The sequence below is a fragment of the Myotis myotis genome, unplaced genomic scaffold (genome assembly GCF_014108235.1).
Source record: "Myotis myotis isolate mMyoMyo1 unplaced genomic scaffold, mMyoMyo1.p scaffold_m19_p_10, whole genome shotgun sequence".
Lineage (NCBI taxonomy): Eukaryota > Metazoa > Chordata > Mammalia > Chiroptera > Vespertilionidae > Myotis > Myotis myotis.
The window spans coordinates 65,018,929-65,040,342 of NW_023416314.1; the positions used below are offsets into that span (position 1 = coordinate 65,018,929).

The window sequence follows — 21,414 nt, forward strand, 5'->3', positions numbered from 1 at the left end:
AGACTTACTTTGCTCATAAGTATCACATAACCTTGACCTCTCTGGGCCTTACTTGCCCATCTGTAAAATGGGAACTTTAATGCTCACCTCAGAAGATTGTTATGTGCATTAAAGGAAATTGTGGAGAGCGTTTATCACAGTGTCCAACACTGGCAAGTGTTTGGTAGTAGCTCTCTCACCTTTATGCTTAAGTGAGTGAGTTGTTTCGAAGAAGGAGCAAATCCTCCTTCAGTCCTGTACTATCATGCTACAGGGATGCAGCCCACAGTGCACTTTCCTGGTGACATTCCTTGGCATGAGCACTGTGGCAAGAATAGTTACGAGATTAGGAGTCCGAGTGCCAGGACTCAAGCTGTTCTTTCCTGGGCCTCCTGCTTCTTTCTTCTGAAGCCAAAGCTGGAGTGAGAGGCAGAAGACAGAGGTGGGAGAAAGGGCACTGAAGGTGTCCTCAGCTTTCTACCTGGGACCTTGCCAGCAGGCTACAACTGGTGATCTAGTGTGGGGGGCAGTCACTGGGAGGTGGTCTCACCTGTTACTGCTGGTAGGAGGCAGCCAAGGGGCTTGGCATTGGAGAGCTCTCTAATGGAATGGAAAGCTCTCACCCTCTGGAGGCAATGGTAGGCAGCTCTGAGCAATGGCAGGTGGGTGTCAGAGGGAAAGTTTTTGTTCTGTGCCACTTTCCTTCTGTACACTGAGGTCCCAGGGATTGTTCACCATGGTCCTCAATGTACCACACATATTCTGGCCTCTATCATTTGTGTATGTACACCCTTCTTGGTCTACTTGACAAAGCAGACAGTTTTGATGACCCAGCTCACAAATCACCTCTACTCTTATTCTTCTCTTGAACTTTTTGAAGCACAGTTGATAACCCCTCCTATGGGCTTCCATAGCTATGTACTCAGAATGCCAACAGATTGTCTTAAAGGGAATATTTTCTGATTCTTTCTCCTCTAGCAGAGGGAAGTGCCTTGAGGGCAGGAACTAGGTGGCTTCATCTAACACTGCCAGTTCCTAGCACAGTGCCTGGCCCACAGTAGAAGCTTATTCAAAAGTAGTTTCCTGACATTGCTTGAGCTATGACAGAGGTGGCCAGGGCACCATGGGGCTAGAGTGGGCAGCCAGGAAGAGTGTGTCTGGTATGAACGGCAGTGGTGGTCAGCAGCATGGAGAGGATGCCAGGCACCCACATCAGATCTCTTCCTCTTCACTGGCTTTGCTCCAACGGTGGCAGCAGTTGGCTGTGATGCCCAGGAGGAAGTTGGTGGCCACAGATGCGATGGATACTACGAAGCCCACAAATGCGATGAAGAGGTAATCATCCAGGGTCAAGGTCAGGTGACAAGCCTTGAAGCTCTCTTCAGTGAGGGAGAAGAGTGGGGCACCCTCAACCTCAGGGGGGCCCCGGCACTCAGCCAGCTGAGAATCTGCAACACAGAACCCAGGGAGGGTGAAAGGCCTCGGGAGACAGAATGGAATGGAGAGCACCCACCCTACCCAAGAGCAGTTTAGTTTCTTTTGTACCAAAATTTTTACTTACCTTCTTTAATCCCCTCAACAGCCCTCAAGGCAAACATTTTTATACCCATTTTTTATAGAAGTGGCGATCACTGTTAGGAGAATTTAGTAACTTGTCTGAAGTCCAATAGCCACTATTAATAATAGAACTGGGGCTTTTGTGGGATACCATTGTCTCTTATATAAGCCTTCCAACTGATCTCTGGGCTTCTGCCTTTAAACCATCTCATCACAGTGGCTGAGTGATCCATTTAAACCTGAAGTCCTGTCATGTCACTCTCTGCTTCTTATCTTCACACAGACTGAAAGCCAAGGTCCTCACCAGGGGCTGCAAAGACTTCTCCCCATTGCTTCCACTCTACTCCTTGCTTACTCTGTTTCATCCACTCAAACTTCCTGGTCATTATTCCACACCCGAGCTTGTCCCCTCTTGGGTAGGGAGGGGGTGCCTTTGCATTTGTCCCCTGGTGATGATGGTTCTCTTCTGCATCTCTGCACAGCTCAATTCCTCATGTCCTTTGAGACTTTGCTCAAATATCACCTTATTGGACTTGCCTTATGATACACTGTAAAAGAGTATCCCCTAAGTCATCTTTCCTAGGCATTTCCTGTCTTAGCTACTCTGCCTAACTTTTCTTGATAATGTTTAACACTGTCTGACAGCTTCTTTATTATCTATCTCCTCCACCTTGAATATAAGCATTTCCCATAGTATCGTTAGCGTCAGAACCATGTCCTGTCCATGTAAGTGCTCAGCGAATCTTTGTTAAATGCGTATGTGAATAAATGATTCTGTCCAACTCTGAAGCATTGGGTCTTTATACTACCTTATGTGGCTTTTCCAGATACACAAAGTGTAGGGTTAAGAGTGTGGGCTCTGGAGCCATTGACCTGGGTTCAAATCCCCTCTCTATCTCTCCCAAGTTGTGTGATTGAGGATAAGCCATTTAGCCCCTCTGTGTCTTGGCTTCTTCATCTGTAAAATGAGGATAATAGTAGTATCTACCTCATAGGGTTGGTATGAGGAGTCTATGAGTTAACATATAAATGATATGTTCTTGGTATATAGTAAGTATTGCGTAATGTGTGCTTTTATTATTACCCTATTTTGATCTTTTTGGACAGGTCAGAGGGGGCTTCTCCTTCATTGGTTTACCATTCTCTCCATCATTGATGGCCCAGGGTCACATGTACAAATCCTTCTAGGTTCACATGTACAAATGCTTGATGACTGTCAATGGTTCCATTGTACTCTGCCTTAGGAGTAGGTAGCAGTTTGCCATTCCTTTGTTCAAATTAATTAAGTTCTCATCTTGGACAAGTTTTTTTTTTTCCTTTCTGGCTTTCATGAAGAAAGGGGACACATAAAAAAGAGATAGTCTAACTTATTGTCTAGGAGAGTCAATGTGAAGATGTGAAGGATTTTTCTAAATTATATGGTGCAAAATGCTTTTTACTCATTCTGTAGATTTTGGGGCCAAAGAATAAAATCGTGGATTTGGATTGACCCTTTGGAGAAATGGATGAGCATCATTATCCTTAGAAATGGGGAGCCAGGTTCAGAAAAAGAATTCAATCTGTCCCCAACCTCAGGTTGAGGTGGGTCCCTGTAGGCTGTATGCAAAGTACTCTAGACCCTGCCCAGGACAAGACTGTATCTGGAGTTGACCATCAAGAGGCTCTTCTTTTGGAACTGGAAGATGCTGAACTCCCAAGTCTACTGTGTGGCTGGGTTTGGTGAGACAATACAAAGCTGGGGAGTGTGGAGACAGTGAGGGTAATTGGTGTGGACCAACCAGAGGAGGCTCCAAGGGCATGTGGTTGGGCCCTGCAGGAGTGCAGGATGAAAGCCTGGGGCTGACAAAACTCCCTGGCAAGTCAAAGGACCAGTCTTGAAGTTAAGTTATATCCCAAGGGCACCCTTATGTTTCTCTGTGTTGCGATTTGTCTAAAAGTTGTGGATAGTATTTAGAGTCCCATGAAAAATGGAGAAGAAACCAAAAAAAGACAGAGGGCAGAGGATTGCCTAATCCTACCTACACTGGTAAGTTCTTCACCTCCAAGAGGAAGTATCCTGGAGTGTGGTGTGATACAATGGGTGTTCTGTGGAGGAACGGGGAACATGGGTTTCTAGCTGTGGTATACTTGTGTTCTCACTGTTGGTTTGCAGACAGTCACTTTCCCTTCTGGAACTTGAGTCCCTCATCTGTACTGACATGAGTCCTTGGTGATGGGATCTTGGATCCCTCTCCCACTCATTGGGAATTTGAGCTTTTTCTGAAGGGTAGCAGGAATCTAAGAGATTCCAAAGAAGGAGGAGTCCAGGTGTGGTGGAAGCTTAGTGCTTAGAGTGCCCCCTCTGTTTCTAGTGCACAGGAGAGAGGGGAGCAGATGCAGCTCCAAAGGTTGAACAGGTGGGGGGATCGCTCCAGGCAGCCTCCCCCCCGACCCCCTTACCATCGCCCTATCTCAGTCCCCAGCTATTTTGGTCCCAGAGAACATCCTCCCACAGCTCTGTGGAAACATGGGAATCGTGACCCACAGCTCCCCCAAGCTATTTTGGTCCCGGACTCCCCACTCAGTCCTCCTCTCCCTCCTACCTCATTCATCATCACTTCTGAACACACTGTGAGCCCAGGCTCTGGGACATCCCCTGGGATATTGCCCTCAGCTATTTCTGTTATTTTACTGCTGGGGCTCATGCCAAAGCTGAGTGCTGTCACACAGGAGAGCTGGTGACGGGGGCCACGACTGAATATTGCCTGCCTCCAGGCCAGTTTTGGACACCAGTGGGTGAGTCCAGGGCCCATCAAACCTTCATGATTCAGGCTCCTTCAGTTCCCCAATCCACCCCTGGTTGGAATTGTCTGGTTAAATCATCACATCCTAGTTTCTCCTCTCAACTCTCCATCTCATGCTCAAATCTTGTGGAACTCTGCTGAGACCCTTTGGCCCAGAACTTAGGCCAGAACTCATGCCCTGACTCTCCTGCTAGCCTATAATGGACTCTTCGGGGTACAGCCAGAGGCAGCCGGACTGCAAGGGTTGATTTCTGACTTCAAACACTTAGCAGAGCTGTAACTTCAGGCAAGTTACTGAACCCCTCTGTGCCTCAGTTTCGCCCTCTGTAGAGTGGGGATGGCTCATTAAGGTGAGGATGAGATGAGCTAAAATATATAATATGCTTGGAATAGAGCACGGCCATAAGTACAAAAATAAATAGCGTTAACCATTTCTATCTCTGGGAGACTGCCAGCACTCAGAGCACTTAAGCAGTCTTGAAGAGTAGAACAGGACTTTGAAGTCAAATACACTTGAGCTTTATCCATGGCTCTGCCAGTTTGTAATTGAGTGATTCTGGGCTACCCTTTTCATGGTTCTAAACCTCAGTTTCTTCACCCGCAAAATGGGGGTGCTAAGAGTGGGACCATGCATGCCAAGTTCTTGGTCATGGTGAAAGCTCAATAAACACTGTCTATTATGAACTCTTCTTGTTTATTGTCTGTCTGCCTCATTAGGTCATAAGTGCCACAGAGGCAAGGGCAGTGTCTGTTATGTTAATGAATGAATTTCCAGCACCTACTCTACAAAGCAAGGACTCTACAGACACTTGTGGAGCAAAAGAGCTGGGTACAGAGACGCGAGCATAAATCAGGGCACACCGTAGGGGCTCAAGATCTCTAAGTCCTCTCTTCTTTGGAGTCTTTTCTTTCAGTGAGGCCAGAACCCCCCTTTCCCCAGACCCCCAGTCCTGCCCCCTCCCTTACCTGAGGTACAGCGCTGGATCCGGTTCCGCAGCCACTTCAGCAGGGGCTCCATAGTGCAGCCGCACACCCAGGGGTTGCCGCCGATCTGCAGGGTCACCAGCCCTGGCAAACCTTCCAGAGCCTCGAGGCTGAGGAAGGCCAGACCCCCATAGCTGAGGTCCAGGTCTCGGAGCTGCATCAGGCCCTGGAAGGCCTGCGGGTGCACCCTGCGCAACCACGGGTTGTGGCTCAGGTCGATGTGCACCAGGCCATGGGCTTCCTGGAACATGTCGGCTGGCACGTGGCTGAGGTTGTTGTAGCTCAGATCCAGGTGTGCCAAGCGCTTGGCATGGAGGAAGAGGCCTGGGGGCAGCTCGATCAAGGAGTTGTTGCGTAAATCCAACACCCTGAGCTCCATGTAGCACGTGAGATAGCCCGGCGGCACAGTGGCAATGCGGTTGTGGGCCAGGCTGAGGTTGCGCATGTCCATTGGCAGGTCTGGGGGCACGGAGAATAGCCGTTGGCTGCTGCAATCCACCACCTGGTTATGGCATGTGCAAAGGACGGGGCAGCTGGTGCCCGCGTCCGAGTGCATCACCCCAGCTGCCAAGAGGAGGGAGACCAGGAACACGGCTGGGTTGGGGGGCCCAGGCCAGGGTAGCTGGGACCAGGTATCACCCATCTTAGGCAGCTGGCAGCGGCAGTGCTGAATGGAGCCCACAGGGGCTGGGGCTGTGTCCATAGAGTCAAGAGTCAGTGGCACAGGAAGGCAGCGACATCGGGGCCTAGAGCCCTGGAGGGTGGGGCTTCTGAGCAAGGGTGTCATGACTCAAGCCTTTCCTGGGAGCCTCTGAACGCCAGAGCTCCCTAGGTGAGAGCCACAGGAAGTCCCCTCTGGAGTCTAGGGAGCAAGCAACCCATTTGAGGTCCCCCAGGGTCTGCAGAGATGATCAAAACTTGAGAAAGGAAGGAGGCGAGGATGGGGCTGGACCAGCTGCCAGCAGGCCGTGGAAGGGTCCCTGCAGATCTTTTGTGTCCCTCGCACCCATGACTGCTGGGAGCTTCCTCTTCGTGCTGTGTCTGAGAGATGGGAGCGGGGAGCAAAGGACATGAAAGGGGCCTTTTAAAGGTCCCAGAATGCCTAAAAGTCCCCAGCCCTTCCCAAGTCTGGGATTGATGATCAGGATGCCAGAGCTGCGTCGGGGTCTCCAGCATTCAAGGTCTCAGACGGGATTCTATTGGTGGCCCAGTGGACTCGAGTCCAAGGGGGTCCATGGGTGGGTGCTTTGGGCAGGGAGCCCGAAGTGAAGTGGATCTCCATGGGCCTCCCGAAAGCCCGAGTCCTCGGCCTCAGTGACTATGGTAATCCCCGGGGAGGGGAAGACCCCAAGTGCCACCCATTGTTTGCACTGCTGAGCCTGGAAAGAGTCATGTGTCCTGAAGGTGCAGGAGGGGGCAGCTAGGAGCTCTGGCAACTTCCCAACTTGGTGCTTCTCTTAGGCGGCTTTGCGTTCAGCGGGTGGAGGCAGAATTCCTTCTGGCAACAAGGAAAGCACTCAGGCAGAGGAACGGTGCCCTCTTCTCCCCGTGGCCCCTCTCCCAGGCTTGGGGCCCCCTCCTCCCCCCTCTACTCAAAGGTCTCTGTATACTGTCTGTGTCTCAGGTGGGCTCAGACCCCAACCTCACACGATTGTTACTCGCTAACCTTGTGGGCCCCTTCCTTCAGCCATCCTCCTAAGCGTCTGTCCTGCGCTGGGTGCATTTTCTCATGCTCATAGCCCCACCTCCACCAGCACCAGATACCCCACCCTGCACAACTCTCAAAGAAGAAAGGCATACACACTCTGGCGGATTGCAGACCTCTTTCAGTCCTCTTAGCTCTCTTTCTCTGTCTCTGTCTCTCTGTCTCTCTCTCTGACACACACACACACACACACACACACACACACACACACACACACACACGTTGTTCCACTCCTGTGACTCCAGCACATTTGCCCTGCCCTGCGCTCATGCCTCCCCAGTTTTCTCTCCAGCTTCCTTCTGAACATGCACTCTGCCCCTCCCAGTCTGTCCCCACCATCTTTCACCCCCCAGTGCACACCCCTAATCCTAGCATCCTTTCCCACAAACACTCCACTCTCCCCTTAGCCCCCAGCTTGAGCCCACACCCACACTTGGCCAGGCAGAGGGACGGTGGCTCACCCTGCCATACACTCTGCAGCCAGCCTCTGAGCCCCTGGATTCTCCGGTGCCCACCTGCTGTCCTCACTTGTCCTCCCTGCATCCCCTCCTCTGACACTGCTTCTCTTCCCACTGATTCCTGCCTCAATCCCACCCACTGGGAAGTCACCCCAGCTCCCCTTGATCCAGACTCATTTTCCTGAACCCCAAAGTCTCCACCTGCACTCCCACAGGCCCCCAGGAGCCCACTTACTCTGTTCCAAGGACACAGCCATCAATCTGCGGCAGACAGGGGCTCCCTCCCGCAAGCTGGAATCCCTGCTTGCGGCTTCAGGAGAACAGATTGCCTCCTCGGCTAGTCCCCTCCCCCGGCCTCTCCTCCATGGCTCCAGGCTGCCGGGGCTGCATCCTCGGTGGTTTCCTGTCCTGTGGTCCCCGAGCTGGTTCCCTTCTTTTACCCAAAAAGGGAATCCGAGGGAGGATGCTGAGAAGAAAGTTCACAGAATCCGAATGCTTCTTCCAGAAACTCAGCTTGGTGCTGAGGCTGCTGGGGTTTGTGGCTGCCGTCAGGTCTTTCCCTCCCTTCCTTTCCCTCCCTCTCTCCCCCTCCTCTCTTCCTTTTTCACTCCCCTTTTTTTCCTCGAGGGCCAGGTACTGACGTTTCACTGTCTCTTAGCAACTGCCTCCATATCTCTGAGCAACAGGAGCACTGTCTATGGACCCCACTAAGATGAGACAGAAAGAAGCAGTTGTAGAATTCACAGCCATCCACAGATCCTAGGGCAAGGGGGACAAGGGGCTGGGGGGGGGGTTGACAGAACAGGACAGGGGCAGCGGGGAGGGGCAGGCAGGGAGAGAAGGCAAAGGGCCCAGCAGGAATCTGAGATAGAGGAGGGGGAGTTTTGGGACTTCAGATCCAGAAGGGACAGTAAAGAGGACTTGGAATGGAGAATGGGACTTAGTGGGTGGTGGAGGGCAGGTGGAAAAAATGGGGGAGGCCATGAAGACATGAATAAGGATGGAAAGAAAAAAGGGAAGTGGATGAGACAAGTTGGCTCACTTGATGGGGTATAGCTATTCAGTCCACAGATAACATCTGCTTCCCTGAGTTCGAATATATTTTGGTCACCAGGTAGCAGGTGACTGGACTGGCTCAGGGCTTGACAGGTACAACTATAGGAGGTGAAACCTTTTCTTGGTTCCTTAATTGCCACTAAGTCCTGATGCCACAAGCTCTGAGGGCTTTTGGGAGGCAAAGGGTCAACTGCCAGGTCCAGATGCCTGGAGCTATAGAGACACTCAGTTCTGTCTGTAGGGCAGTGGGAGCTGCCAGAACACCTTGCGGTCCTGTTCTTTTTCTTCAGGCCCCCGGGACTGTCTGCTGATCTGCTCCCATCTCTCCAAGCTTCCAGTCCCTCCCACCCAGGCTGACGTCAGATGAGGGTGAAGTCTTTGCAGCACTTTTCGTCTTAATGACCCATTGAACAAGTCTCTAGCTGCCCTGCATTTTGATAACCAACTTGACTAGTTGGTTTGGTCAAAGAGCTGGCTCATGTCATTTTAAAAATAATTATTTATTGAGCACTTACTGTATGGCTTGTGCTTAGCTAGATTTTTTTTTTTTGCTCTGTGTGTTCACTCAGTTGATCTGGGGCCTCTTCTATTTAAGTAATATCTTAGGTCTTTGAGGGAAACTAAAATGGAGTAACAGAAAGTGGATGCTCAGTTGTATAGATCTGGGCTTTTATAAAGTTCTCAGGATCGTTGACTTCTCTTTTTCCTATATGGCCACAGAAGGTCTGCTTCCCTTCCCACTGTCCTCTCTCATATTCTGCTCATCGAATCTTTTATGTTCTACAGAGTCTAACACACAGTAACAGGGGAGCTACTCCATTAATACTTATACATTGCATTGGTTGAGGTAAATATGATTGCCACCCCCCCTCCACCTTAAAGAAGGGGATGATGGCTGTTCAACTCATTTATGAGCTTAGAAATAAAATCTTAATCTTTATGCAGAAAACACAGCAACACATTAGAACAAGTAATCCAGTATAATCAAGGAAAGCAAAGCTAGCATGATACCTTTTTAATAATAAATGAAAAATGGTAGAAAACATAATTATCTCAATAGAGGCTAAGAAAGGTAATAGCATATTTCTACATTTAATTTTAACTGAAGACACTTAAAAACAAATAAAAAAGAATGGAGATTTTTTCCCTTTTCATTATATACAGTTTATATTTAAAATTAGAAAAAATAATATGACTAAAGGAAAATGTGGCAGTTTCCTTAAAAAATAAGATCTTGGAGGAACTCCTCATCATCATTGGAAACTACAGTTTTCTGACCTGTAAAATTGGGATAATAATAATGGCATCGAGCTCATGAGGTTGTTTTAGATTATTAATAAAGCACTCAAAACAGTATAGAGTGAGTACTACACATGTGTTTGCTAAATGAATAAATCAAGTAAAATAAAATGGCAAAGTATAAAATTGAAATAGTTATGCAGCAAGGAAAACAATTGCATAAAAATGCGAACTAAAGAAAGAAAAATGTCACCTTTGCAGATGACTTGAATGTATTCTTGTGCAAGATAAGTCTCAAAAACTTCTAAGGTCCCCAACTCAAGAACATTATCATTGCATATAAGTCTTCTGTAAAAGTGAGGCTAAGTGGAGGCAGAAATCTTTTAGATAACTTTTAATTCATAATTATTCTATAATGATTGTTTCTCAAACCATTGTTTCTCAAACTAGTGTCTTATGGTATCCTGTGTGCTGTGAGAAAAATGTTCTCAAATAAGTTTGAGAAACATCGAGTTAAGCAAAATGAAACAAATTTATTTTTTTTGCAAGACTTCTCAAGGCTTTAATGTGTAAATGTTCATGGAGGCTCTCCAAGGGAAGGATGGAAGATGTATAATACCCAGCATTACCCTTATGCGGGGTGGCTGGCTACGCCCCTTAGCAATGTGACTTTCTCTTACACAGTAACCTTGCAGGGGGAGTGATTCAATTTTGAGTTCCAGCAAAATGTTAAATAATAACATATCATGGCCTTTTGGAGTCTCTTGCAAGTTACTGAAACTGTGACCATTCAGTCATAAATGTCAAGAATTACTCTACTGGGAAAATACACTGAAATTAGTCTAACAGTTAGAGACTACACATGAATTGAAAAATCATTTTCATCATTATGATTTCTTGGCATACATAGTAAATTAGTTGTAATAATGACAGGAAAACCTTTAAATACATGAGAATTAATTTAATCTACCACATAAGAAGTTTGTTCAGGGAAAATTATGAAACCTTAGTAGGATGAAGATGCAGGAAGAAATGGAAAGCTGATCTCTCCAGTTGCTGGAAACCTTTAAAAATAAAATAATGACTCTGCTTTCTACATTATAATAATTTAATGAAGTAGTTAGCAGAATGTGGTCAACTGGTAGTGAAAGCCATCTGGGAGGAAAATGGAGAGGATGCACAAATGATATTAATAAAGATGATGATGAAGGAAATGCTTGAAAATAATGGCAGTAGAGTTCCCTAACTAAAAGATTAAAAAATATATTGCAAACTGAAAATAAACCAATGGCATTACTCAACATTTGTGCTTTGAAAAATGACCCATGGGATAGACTAGATTTTGAGAAAGTGAGTCTCACCAGCAGAATACAGAAAATGAAAAATGGGAAACAAAACCACAATGTCGAAAGTAATTTTAGTGTAAGAAATGTATTGAGACCTTAGAACTATCCTTCATCTTTATACATTGAAAACCTTCCAAATGGTTCAAAGAACTAAACAGAGAAACAAACAAACCACAAAATACAAACCAGGAAGAGAACAGAACAGCACATTTGCCCCAGCTGTGGCGAGAAGATACCTTTCTGTGTGTTGATGACATGGGGAATGCCATTAGCACTAACATAGTTTTTGTCAAATAAACAACATTGTAGGCGACAAAGTTCCATTGAGCAAAAATGATTACAAAATCAGAGAGAAAGGAAAGAAATTCAGTGGAAAAATGGATTTTATACATAAGTGATTTGAAATAAATCATGCAAAATATATTAAGAAATGAGAACAGGCAAGACAGCTCTGGCGATGGTAGGGTGTTTGAGGGGTGGAGGGATTGAACAAAAAAGAAAGAAAGAAAGAGAGAGAACTCATGGATATGGACAACAGTGTGGTGATTGTGGGGTGTGTGTGTGTGTGTGTGTGTGTGTGTGTGTGTGTGGAGGTGGAAGAGGATACAGAGGGGGTAAATGGTGATAAAAAAGAGGAAATGCTATAAATCTAATTCTTATACATTGATAAAATAAATATTATTATACATTCCAGACCCTGTCCTAGGAACTAGGATACAGCCATGTTTCATATACAATGCGCACTATAATATTTTATGCTTTTACAAGCAATTTATTGTTTACATTTTGTGGTGTCATTTTATTCAGATGTTTTTTTGTAAGTGTTGCCTCTCTCAGGTGATATAACTAGCTTCATCCTATGAAATACGGGTTTTAATGAACCAAGAGGCAACCATAAGGAAAACATGATTTCTCCTGAGTGCTCTGAATATGAATTGAGAGGGCAATAAGATGTGTGTTATGGGCTTATAGAAACCACACTGCAATAACGACTGATAACATTATCCAGTTGTTTCCAACTGATTTTATATAGCTCTTGATGGCACTGTTCTGGCCATCACCTATAGAAAATGCTCTACTTAGAAATTTCCTTGGACCCTTTCTTGGTATCCTACCTCTCTCTTTTCTCTAGCTGTGTAGAGAAATATAAAAAAATATCATTCATACAAGCTCATTAACTTTGAAGAGCATCACTCCCTCCTCCTGTCTGGTTCCCTACATATTCCTGCTTTGTGGGTGCCTGCTGGGGCTGAGTACTTCCAAGATCTCCTCCATTTGTGATTCTGATGCTATCCAGATGCACTTCCTGGGCCCTGGACTCCACGGCCAGACCACAGAGCAATGCTTATTACCAGCATCCGACTCTGAATCATCCCTCTGTCACACGCAGGGGAGTCGCCTTCTCCCAGGCATTCTCCTAGAATTCTGGGAAGAGGATGGTGGGAGGCAACCCAAATCCTGTCCTGGATTTCCTGGAAAAGGAGAGCAGCAGTATGCAAGGAAAAAGAGATGAGAGGCAGGGACTGGGAAAGGCTGCAGACTTTCTTCCCAGACCATATAAGACCTACTTCTAGGATGATGCCCAATAAGTCTCCCCAAACGAGGTTTTGCCTGGAAGCACCCTGAAGTTGCAATGAGGTCATGACCGCCTTTGTGACCTATGCCCTCTTGCTCTGCCTCACCTATCCACATGGATAAAATGCAACATCTATCCCTTGTTTTAGGTATGGAAAAACTGTCATGTCTGGAGTGGCTTATTCCTGCCCGTGCCAGCGAGCCACCATTGATGACTTCTTCGTTTCCTCACAATTTTCAACTTCACCCAGGGGCTGCAGGATTACAGCCAGAGGAACTTGGTCGAAGCTGTTTTCTGGCTCTGCCGCTGGGGATGGCAATGCATAGCTAGCATTTACTGAGCATCTACTTTGTGCAGGCACTAGCATAGGTGCTTTATGGGGGTTGTCTTATCAAGTTCTTATGGCATCCCCAGGAGGGGGGTTCTTTTCTTAAAAAAAATTACAATTAAATAATTTACGAAGATAACAGAGTTAGTAGGTAGACTTATGATTGTCACGCATTAAATGCTTTCTTTGTGTTTAGTGTTTTATATATGCCATCTTTTAAAAACCCTGAAATAATTTGAAATGTTAGTATGATAGCCCTATCTTTTACATAGGAAAATTAAGGAGCAGAGAAATTTAGTAACTTGCCTAAACTCCCATAACTTGTAAATGGCAGGAAGAACTTCAACTTGGTTATTTTCCTTCCAAAACTCAAGCCAACTCTGTCTTTATGAACCTCAGCCTTCTCTCTCTGTTAAATGGGGATAATAATTCTCTTGGTTACCAAACAGGCTTAAAGCAGAACATGCCTGTGGAATCTGTAGAGTAGAACAGAGGCTCGCCATTCTGGTGAGTGGCTGTGAAGGGATGTGCCTTCCCAGGCATACTTTCCCTCAGCCAGGTCTGCTCCAGGCCTGGGAACACAGAGACGGGGAGAGCTTGGGCAGCCACAGTGTCCCTGACATCTGTTACAGGAATGGCCTTGTCAAATTAGGTTGGGTTTCCTTGAATATTCTAGTGGAATTGGCATTAGAGAAACATACACAGAACACAGCAGCCACTGGAAGTTTAATTAAAGAGAAGGGATTGCCCAGTCCACCTGTGGCCAGGTAGGAGTGATTCTGTGGCCTCCCCAGGTAGCTTCTGGTGGAGAGGGTGAAGCACAAGACCTAGGGCCAGCAGCAGGGGCCCAACTCCCCACATGCTCCTTGTCAGCTGTGTGAGTGTAGGTTAGTTTCCCAAGCCCTCTGAGCCTTGATATCCCTCTGTGCAAATGGAAAAAGCCCCTTCCTTGCTCAGTGAATTGCTAAGGGCATTTCATAAACTATTGAGCACTCTATACATATGATGTTAATCTTCCCTCCTTTAGTAATAAACAAGAGAGGCTGGGGCTGCCTCATTTGACAGATTTGTAGGTCTGGCTCCAAGATCTCATGAGAATTGGCTAACCTCCTGATCAAGTTTTACAGATCAGAGAAGCAAAGATGAAAGAGATACAGATTGCTTTACTCTATTTCCATGAAAACAGTCATCTGTTCACTCACCTAATTGCTGACTTTTCCAGAACTTCTACATGACTGGGTCCTGCGTGTTGCACTGCTGGGATGGGTGTGGGGAAGAAAACTCATTGGTCTTCCATGATAGAAGTTTAACGTTTTAGATGAAGAAACAAGACTGCCACCAATCCAGAATAATTAGATATGGAATTTAACTCAGTGCTGGCTGAGGAATGGAAGTTCTGAGAAAAGAAATGGATGGAAAGGTGAGAGTAATCAGAGAAAGCTTCTGGGCAGAGGGGCTTGAGATGGGCTGAGAAGAGCAGGGAAAGTAGTAGTGGCTGCAGTGACATTCTACCTCCACCGACGTTGTGGGGACATTGCTATCATCCCACTGCTAAAAAGCCTGGAGGGCTGACTCTATCCCAGGTACAGAGCCAAATCCTTGACATCATTAAAACCTCCCAACTCTTTGAGGTTGACACCATCATATGCCCATTTTACAGATGAGAAAACAGGCAGGTGAAGTAAAGTATCCAGGTCCCATACCTAACTCTGGTATATCTAGTAAATTCAGGGCCTGTGACCCAATGTGGAGCACCTGATGGGGCTGCATGAAATACTGTTTGTTGTCCATCCAGACAGAAAGAGGGGCCAGTGGACAGAATGTTGGGTCTGTTAGGAGCAGAAAAGAAGGAATTTCTTTCTTACTCATTCTTTTGTTTCTCTCTATTTCCAGGAGAGACATCTGGGGCTAAGGTGTTTCTACCTGGGAGGAGCCTGTGGCACAGAAAGGGGGCTGGATGCTTTGGGCTTGGCTCAGGCTCTGAATTCAGAAGACAGTGTGGGACCCAAGCCTGCATTGTGTAGCCCCTCAGTACAGCACATGAGGTAATGGGAGAGGGGCTGTAACAGGAATCCATACCTGCAGCCATAGCATGGCCCTTGGAGGGATGGGGGGGCATGGAGGTCAAGCTCGACTGGCCCCATGAAGTGGAAGATTGATAATCCCAAGAATGAGAATTGGATAACCTCCTGATCTTTGGCAGCCCAGGTGAAGGAGTCCTGAACTGAGAAATCAGGCAATGCTCAACTCTCCATCAAATTTTCTGTAGGACCTTGAGGCAAGTCGCATTCCCTCTTTGGGCCTCAGTTTCTTTATCTAGGAAAATGGGACATTTGGACCAGATAAGTTCTGAGTAGATTGGGTGACTGTAGAGTTCTAATAAGGACAGTGACTAAGCATTTATCATGATGTGAGATGATAGTTAATCATTCTTTTCTGTAAGAAGCTGATTCCCTTGGCCTGACTGCTTGGCTCTGAAGTCTCAGGTCTCAGACTCGACATCAATAAGGAGCTGGAGAGAGGGTGAGGGCCTCTCCCCTACCCCGGGTAAGTGGAGACCACCAGGGCCAGGGAAATGAAGCAGCCACGGCTTGCATCCCAGAATAGCTGCAGTCCTCCTGGCATCTGCCATCCTGGCTGCAAACTCTCATCCCATTGGCTCCTCCCTATCTCTGCCGTCTGGCTGGCACTGCTTTCCAGGTTCTTGTGGCTTCCACTAAGCAACCCTCCTTGTGTGCTATAGCATGCTGGCTTCTTCCTGCCAGCCAATGGGATAACAATAGCAACTCTTGTCTGGTTCTCTCGATTCGGCCTTACTTCACCTCCCTGATGGATGAAGACAGAGGGGGAGCTTAGGACAGTGAAAAGAGGACTGGAGGTGGTGCCAGGGATATTGAGTTCTTGCCATGTGCCTGGACACAACCGAAACATCTCTTTTGGCTTCAATATCTTCACTTGTACAATGAGAAGAATCAGGCTAGTGTTTCACTGCTGTTGAGCAGGGTGCCTCTCTCACTGTTCAGAGCTGGGGTCCTGTTATGGACTGTAGGTCTGTGTCCTCCCTAGATTCATATGTTGCAAGTATAACTCCCATTATGATGGTATTTGGAGATGTGGCTTTGGGAGGTAATTTAGTCATGAAGGATAGAACTATCATGATCAGGATTAGTGCCCTGATAAGAAGAGGCCAGAGAGCTGGCAAGCTTTCTTCCTGCCATGTGAGGATACAATGAGAAGTTATCAGTCTGCAAGCCAGAACACAACCATGCTGGCACCTTGATCTCAGACTTCCAGCCTCCAGAACTGTGAGAAATAAATTTCTTTTGTTTATAAACCACCTAGCCTGTGGTATCTTGTTATAACAACCCGAAAATAATAGGTCCATGCCAGTGCCCATGTCATGCTGGTTGTTCAATATTTTCGCCAAACTTATAGAGAAAGAAAAGGAGGGAGCCAAGTAGAACATAAAAATATGAATGATAGAGAGGAGAGAGCAGAGAGTTTTGGTGACATAAATCCTGGCCTTCGCAGTCCCTAATGTCCTGCTTCTTACAGTTCTTCCTCAAAGACGAGTAAAGCAGGGGCAAAGCATGGGGGACACTTTTACAGTTTTACTTTGTCGACCAGAGGTGGCTTTTCTGAGAAGGTTCAATGTGATCTCTTATCTGAATAGAGTAGAGGAGTGGGCCTTATAAATACAAAGAAGAGAATTCCAGGCAGAGGGAATAGAAAGTGCAAAGCACCTGAGGTGGGAGGGCACTAGTGTCTTCAAGGCACAAGTAGGCCAAGTGTGTCTGGAGTTGAGTGAGAAAGTGATAACATTCTGGGATCTCTCTCATGTAGGGTCTGTCATAAACCACTGTTTCTACAGGGATCCCGGGAAGGGAAGGCTTCCTTGTGGTTAGAGTAGACAGAAATGCTTCAAGGGAAAGGACTTTTTTCATTACAATTGTTGAGGTGTGACATTCCATGAACACATGCCAATTTCTTCCCCCGGTGTGTTTGTTCCTTTTTTCATTCAACAAGAATTTATTGAGTATGTGATATCTGCCAAGGAATGCAGACAACACTGAATGTACAATGATGAATCAGTCACGGTTCTGCTTTCAAGGATCTCAGTCTGAGTGAGTGTGGAGGAGGCAGCCATGTAAACAGATAATTAGAGAGAAACATGGCAGGTACTGAAGCCAAGGTAGGAACACAGTGCCGCTGGAGGATACAGGAGGAGAGGGAAGGTTTTACCTAGAAGAGTCAGTGTGGTGTGTATAGAGGAGGTAACCTCTCTTCTGATCATTGACGATCAAGGGAAGTTTGACTAGTAGAGAGCAGCTGGGAGGGATAGCATGTGCTAATAGCACGCAGTCATATCTCACGTAGCAGTATGTTTGCCAATACATCTCCTAGGGTAAGGGAAACAAATAAAAAAACAACAAACACATGGGACTATATCAAAGTAAAAAGCTTCTGTATGGCAAAAGAAACCATCATCAAAATGAAAAGGGAACCCACTGTATGGGAGAATATATTTGCCAATGATACAGCTGATAAGGGGTTAATCCAAGATATATAAAGAACTTATACAACTTAACACTAGGAAGACAAGCAATCCATTTAAAAAATGGACAAAGGACTGAAATAGATAATTCTCCAAAGAGGACATATAGAAGGTCAATAGACATATGAAAAAATGCTTAATGTCACTAATCATCAGAAAGATGCAAATTAAAACTAAATGAAGTGTCACCTTCCACCTGCCAGAATGGCTACCATCAATAAATCAACAAATACTAAATGCTGGTGAGGATGTGGAGAAAAGAGAACCCTCATACACTGCTGGTGGGAATGTATACTGGTGCAGCCACTGTAGAAAACAGTATGGAGTTTTCTCAAAACATTAATAATGAAACTGCCTTTTGGCCCAGTGATCCCACATGTGGGACTATATCCTAAGAATCCTGAAACATCAATCAGAAAGAATATATGCTCCTCTTTATATGCACCCTTATGTTCATTGCAATGTTATTTAAAATAGTTAAGATCTGAAAACAGCCCATGACCATCAGTAAGTGAGCTGATAAAAAGCTGTGGTACACTTACACAATGGAATACTATGCAGCTGTAGAAAAGAAGGAACGTTTACCCTTTGGGACAGGAGGGATGGACCCAGAGATTATTATGCTGAGCGAAATAAGGCAGCCAGAGAAAGAAAAATAGCACATGCTCTCACTTATATGTTGAATCTAATGAATAAAATAAACTGAGGAACCAAATAGGTCCAGAGGCATGGATACATGGAACAGACTGATAGATCTCAGAGGATATAGGTGTGGGGGGGCACTGGAAGAGATTAACCAGAGAACATATATGCGTAAATGCATAGCCCATGGACACACATAATAATGTGGTGAAGGGCTGAGGGAGGTGGGGACTGAGTGGAGGGGGCAAAGGGAGGAAATGGGTGACATCTGTAATATTGTCAACAACAACAAAAAGAGTATGCAGTCATGGGAAAGGATGAAATTGGAAAATGGCAAATACTCAGAGCACAGGGTTTTAGGACTGGAAAGCTTGTGAATATAGTAGAGGTGGCTGGTTGAGGCGAACTCAGTCTGCGCTGGGTGTTTAGACTTTATTCTGTTGATTTGGAGAATCCCTGGAGACTTTTAAGTAAGGGAGTAAACAGATTAGATTGTTTGATGGGAAATTATATGGAACGATAGGATACAATATGATGTGATATAACATGAGAATAATGGAAAATGGTCTGAAGAGCAAACAGTTGTTTAGGTTGAGACAGGGTCACAGTCTCTAATGGGGCCGGTGATGACAAATGAGAACGAGGAGGTCAGCAGGTTGTGTGGACCCTGCCCTGTCTCAAGAGGGGAGCTGCTACTTGACGCAGGGAATTGTTGCCCCAATGGGGACTCAGGTTCAGGGCTCCCAGAGCTACTGAGGTTTCTGAGAGCAGCTGGGAATCCAGATCCTTATGTAAAATCTCACCATTTTTAAATGTTGGCAACTAATATTGATTCACAAAATGCAGTGTGGGCCAAATATAACACATCTGTCAGCCTGATCTGTCTGCGGGCTCCTGGTTTACAACTTCTGGGTTGAGAAAAGAGTTTTCTTTTTTTCTGTAGAGAGCGATCAAAATAGTTTCAGATGCAATGATTCATGCCTGGAATGACCTTCTTTCATCTTATTCTAGCAAATTCTTGATATTACTTAAGACTCAGTTCAATTGTCCTCTGTGATGTTTTCCCTATCATGCCTTCCTCCCTGCCACACTCCCTCTGGTCACCTCTCAAATCCCCCAAGCAGTTATCATGTCTTGGTGCTGCTCCACTGCATCTTTTAAATGCCCTGGTACCTGAAGCAAGCAAGCAAGCAAGCAAGAAAACAAACAAACAAATGCTGTGGTGCAGGAGAGAAGCCAGGGTTAGAATACAGACATATTGCTAAATGGATGGAATCACAACTTGAAGGAGAAAGGAATAAAGCTCACAATACAGGCCCTCAGAAACCCGGAAGGACCTAGCCTGGGATGGGAAGAAGCAGACCAGATCTGAACAGAAAGACGAGATGCTAGAGAACAAGTTGGACTGTGTGGACTTAGAAAGCTCAGCACTGTGAGTTTCTGTAGGAGGACTTGATTCTTAAGCAGAGGTAGGTTCCTATCTCGAGTCTGTCTTTAGTTACCACAACCCTGAGACACTGAAGGCTGACTTGGGAATTTCCTGTGAAAGGATTTCAGATATGAGGTAGAGTGGACATCTGCTGTTTTGCTATCCAACTTCCTTTCATCTTTTTCTTGGTGTCTCTGGGAATCCATCCTTCCCCTATTTTTGGTTCGTGGGCTTCTTGCTTGAGAGTTGAGTATGTGACTCAGACACGGCTCATCAAGGCTCCTCACTCCCTGGACACAGTGGTCAGTGCAGGGATGGTTGCATAACCTGAGTCGGGTCAGAGAGAATCAGGTTCAGGACTTTCCTTGAGTCACTGAGAGAGGCATTTGTTCTTTCCTGCTGGATTTGGACCTGGGAGGTTATAGGTTGAGAGCAATCGTCAGCCACCATGAAGAGCCTAAGAAGAAATTCAACATGGAGAAGGGACAGCTGATGGAAAGAGATCTTGGTACAGGTGGGATCAAACCATAACTAAAGTTAGTAAACCCTAGCTCTTTTGTTATTGTGGTCGGTACATTTTCTTCCCTTAAATCAGTTTGAGTTAGGCTTTCTTTTGTCACTTGCAACCAATAGGTGGTTCTCCAACTTCAATGTGAACCATGAAGAATGAGACCTTCGGTCAACTTGCAAAGCATTTCTACATTCATTGCCTTATCTGAATCTTCCAGCTCTCCTGGGAAGTAGGGAAAGCAAATTATTATTCCAATACCACAGAGGAGGCAGTTGAGTCTTAACAGGGTATGCATCCACACTCAGAGGGCGAGGAAAGCCAGGATGGAAATCTGTTATTTTGAGCTTCTCTGAACTGCTAAATGTCATAGTAAATTAGATTCCGATAATGCCCAACTAAATTACACTAAGCACCCCTAGAAATAGCCTCTCAGAGTTATAATTCATGCTGGGTAATTACAAAATAACTTTCTTCTCATTATTTTCCTACTTACAGACCTTCCCAGGGAAGGGCTGGCGATAAATGTCAGGGTTGGGACTATTTAGGTATTACTTGGATGTCTGGTTAAAGCATTAAAAAAAAAAATCATAGTCTGTCTGTCTGCTTTTAACTTCTGTTTGATAATCAGCGAATTGGAGGCCCTCCATTTCATGTGCTCCACACAAATCAAATGATCTTGTAAAGAAATTGTGGAGAGCCTTTCTCATGCCAGCTCATCTTTCTGGAAAGATCTCTCCCCATTCTTTGCACACCTGGCTCTCACTCAACGTCATCAGCTCAGAGTGGTCTTTATAAAAATAGATTTTTTTCTTCTCTCAACCATTGATTTTGTCTGTGTTGGGCCATGTTTTATTCTTTATTCTATTTTTCACAATTTTTAATTGTTAAAAATTTCCTTAAAAAATTACTTTTTTAAATTTTGCAATAGAATGTCCAACAGGGTGTGTTTCACTTTTCCAGACCCATCACCGAGTCCAGTGCCTGGCATGTAACAGATACTGAATATTTGTTGATGGAATAAACCAGTGCATGAGTGGCTTACTCAGGAGTATCCAAGAAAAGCTGGCCTGTGAGCCATGGGAAGCTCAGGGGAGGGAGGGCTCTAGGTTAGAGGTTCCAGCTTGGTGGGAAGCATCAGTGAGACTGGGGAGCGGGGGAGATGAGTCCAGTAAAGGACAAACCCTCTGGGGAATGCAATATTCAAGGGGAGAAGCAATATCAGAGGACCAAGCCTAGGGCATGGGATGGGAATGAGGAGCAGGGAAG

General features: G+C 45.8%; 1 protein-coding gene and 1 long non-coding RNA gene across 28 annotated transcripts in view; one reads left to right on the plus strand and one right to left on the minus strand.

The window, feature by feature from the left end:
* Nucleotides 1-21,414, plus strand: part of LOC118665031 — a 147,774-nt gene that overhangs the window by 69,458 nt on the left and 56,902 nt on the right. For 12 of the 26 annotated variants that reach the window (XR_004970495.1, XR_004970493.1, XR_004970497.1 and 9 more), the window contains 3 exons: nt 14,234-14,431; nt 14,905-15,056; nt 15,455-15,558. The exons of 6 other annotated variants lie outside the window; for them this stretch is intronic. This is a non-coding gene — a long non-coding RNA (uncharacterized LOC118665031). Of the gene's footprint in view, nt 1-1,234; nt 1,253-14,233; nt 14,432-14,904; nt 15,057-15,214; nt 15,290-15,454; nt 15,559-21,414 lie in introns of those variants that run through there. 8 more of the 26 variants (XR_004970509.1, XR_004970513.1, XR_004970514.1 and 5 more) reach the window with 5 other exon arrangements.
* On the minus strand, nt 977-8,020 carry LRRC55 (leucine rich repeat containing 55). Of its 2 annotated transcripts, none has more exons than XM_036325859.1 (3): nt 7,702-8,020; nt 5,286-6,798; nt 977-1,427 (listed from the first exon to the last, which is right to left on the minus strand). In XM_036325859.1, exons 2-3 carry the CDS (start codon nt 6,088-6,090, stop codon nt 1,192-1,194), a joined length of 1,041 nt encoding a protein of 346 aa, XP_036181752.1. In that variant the 5' UTR covers nt 6,091-6,798; nt 7,702-8,020; the 3' UTR covers nt 977-1,191. The 2 variants fall into 2 exon arrangements, with proteins under 2 accessions (XP_036181752.1, XP_036181751.1); XM_036325858.1 differs by having other exon boundaries at nt 5,286-6,801.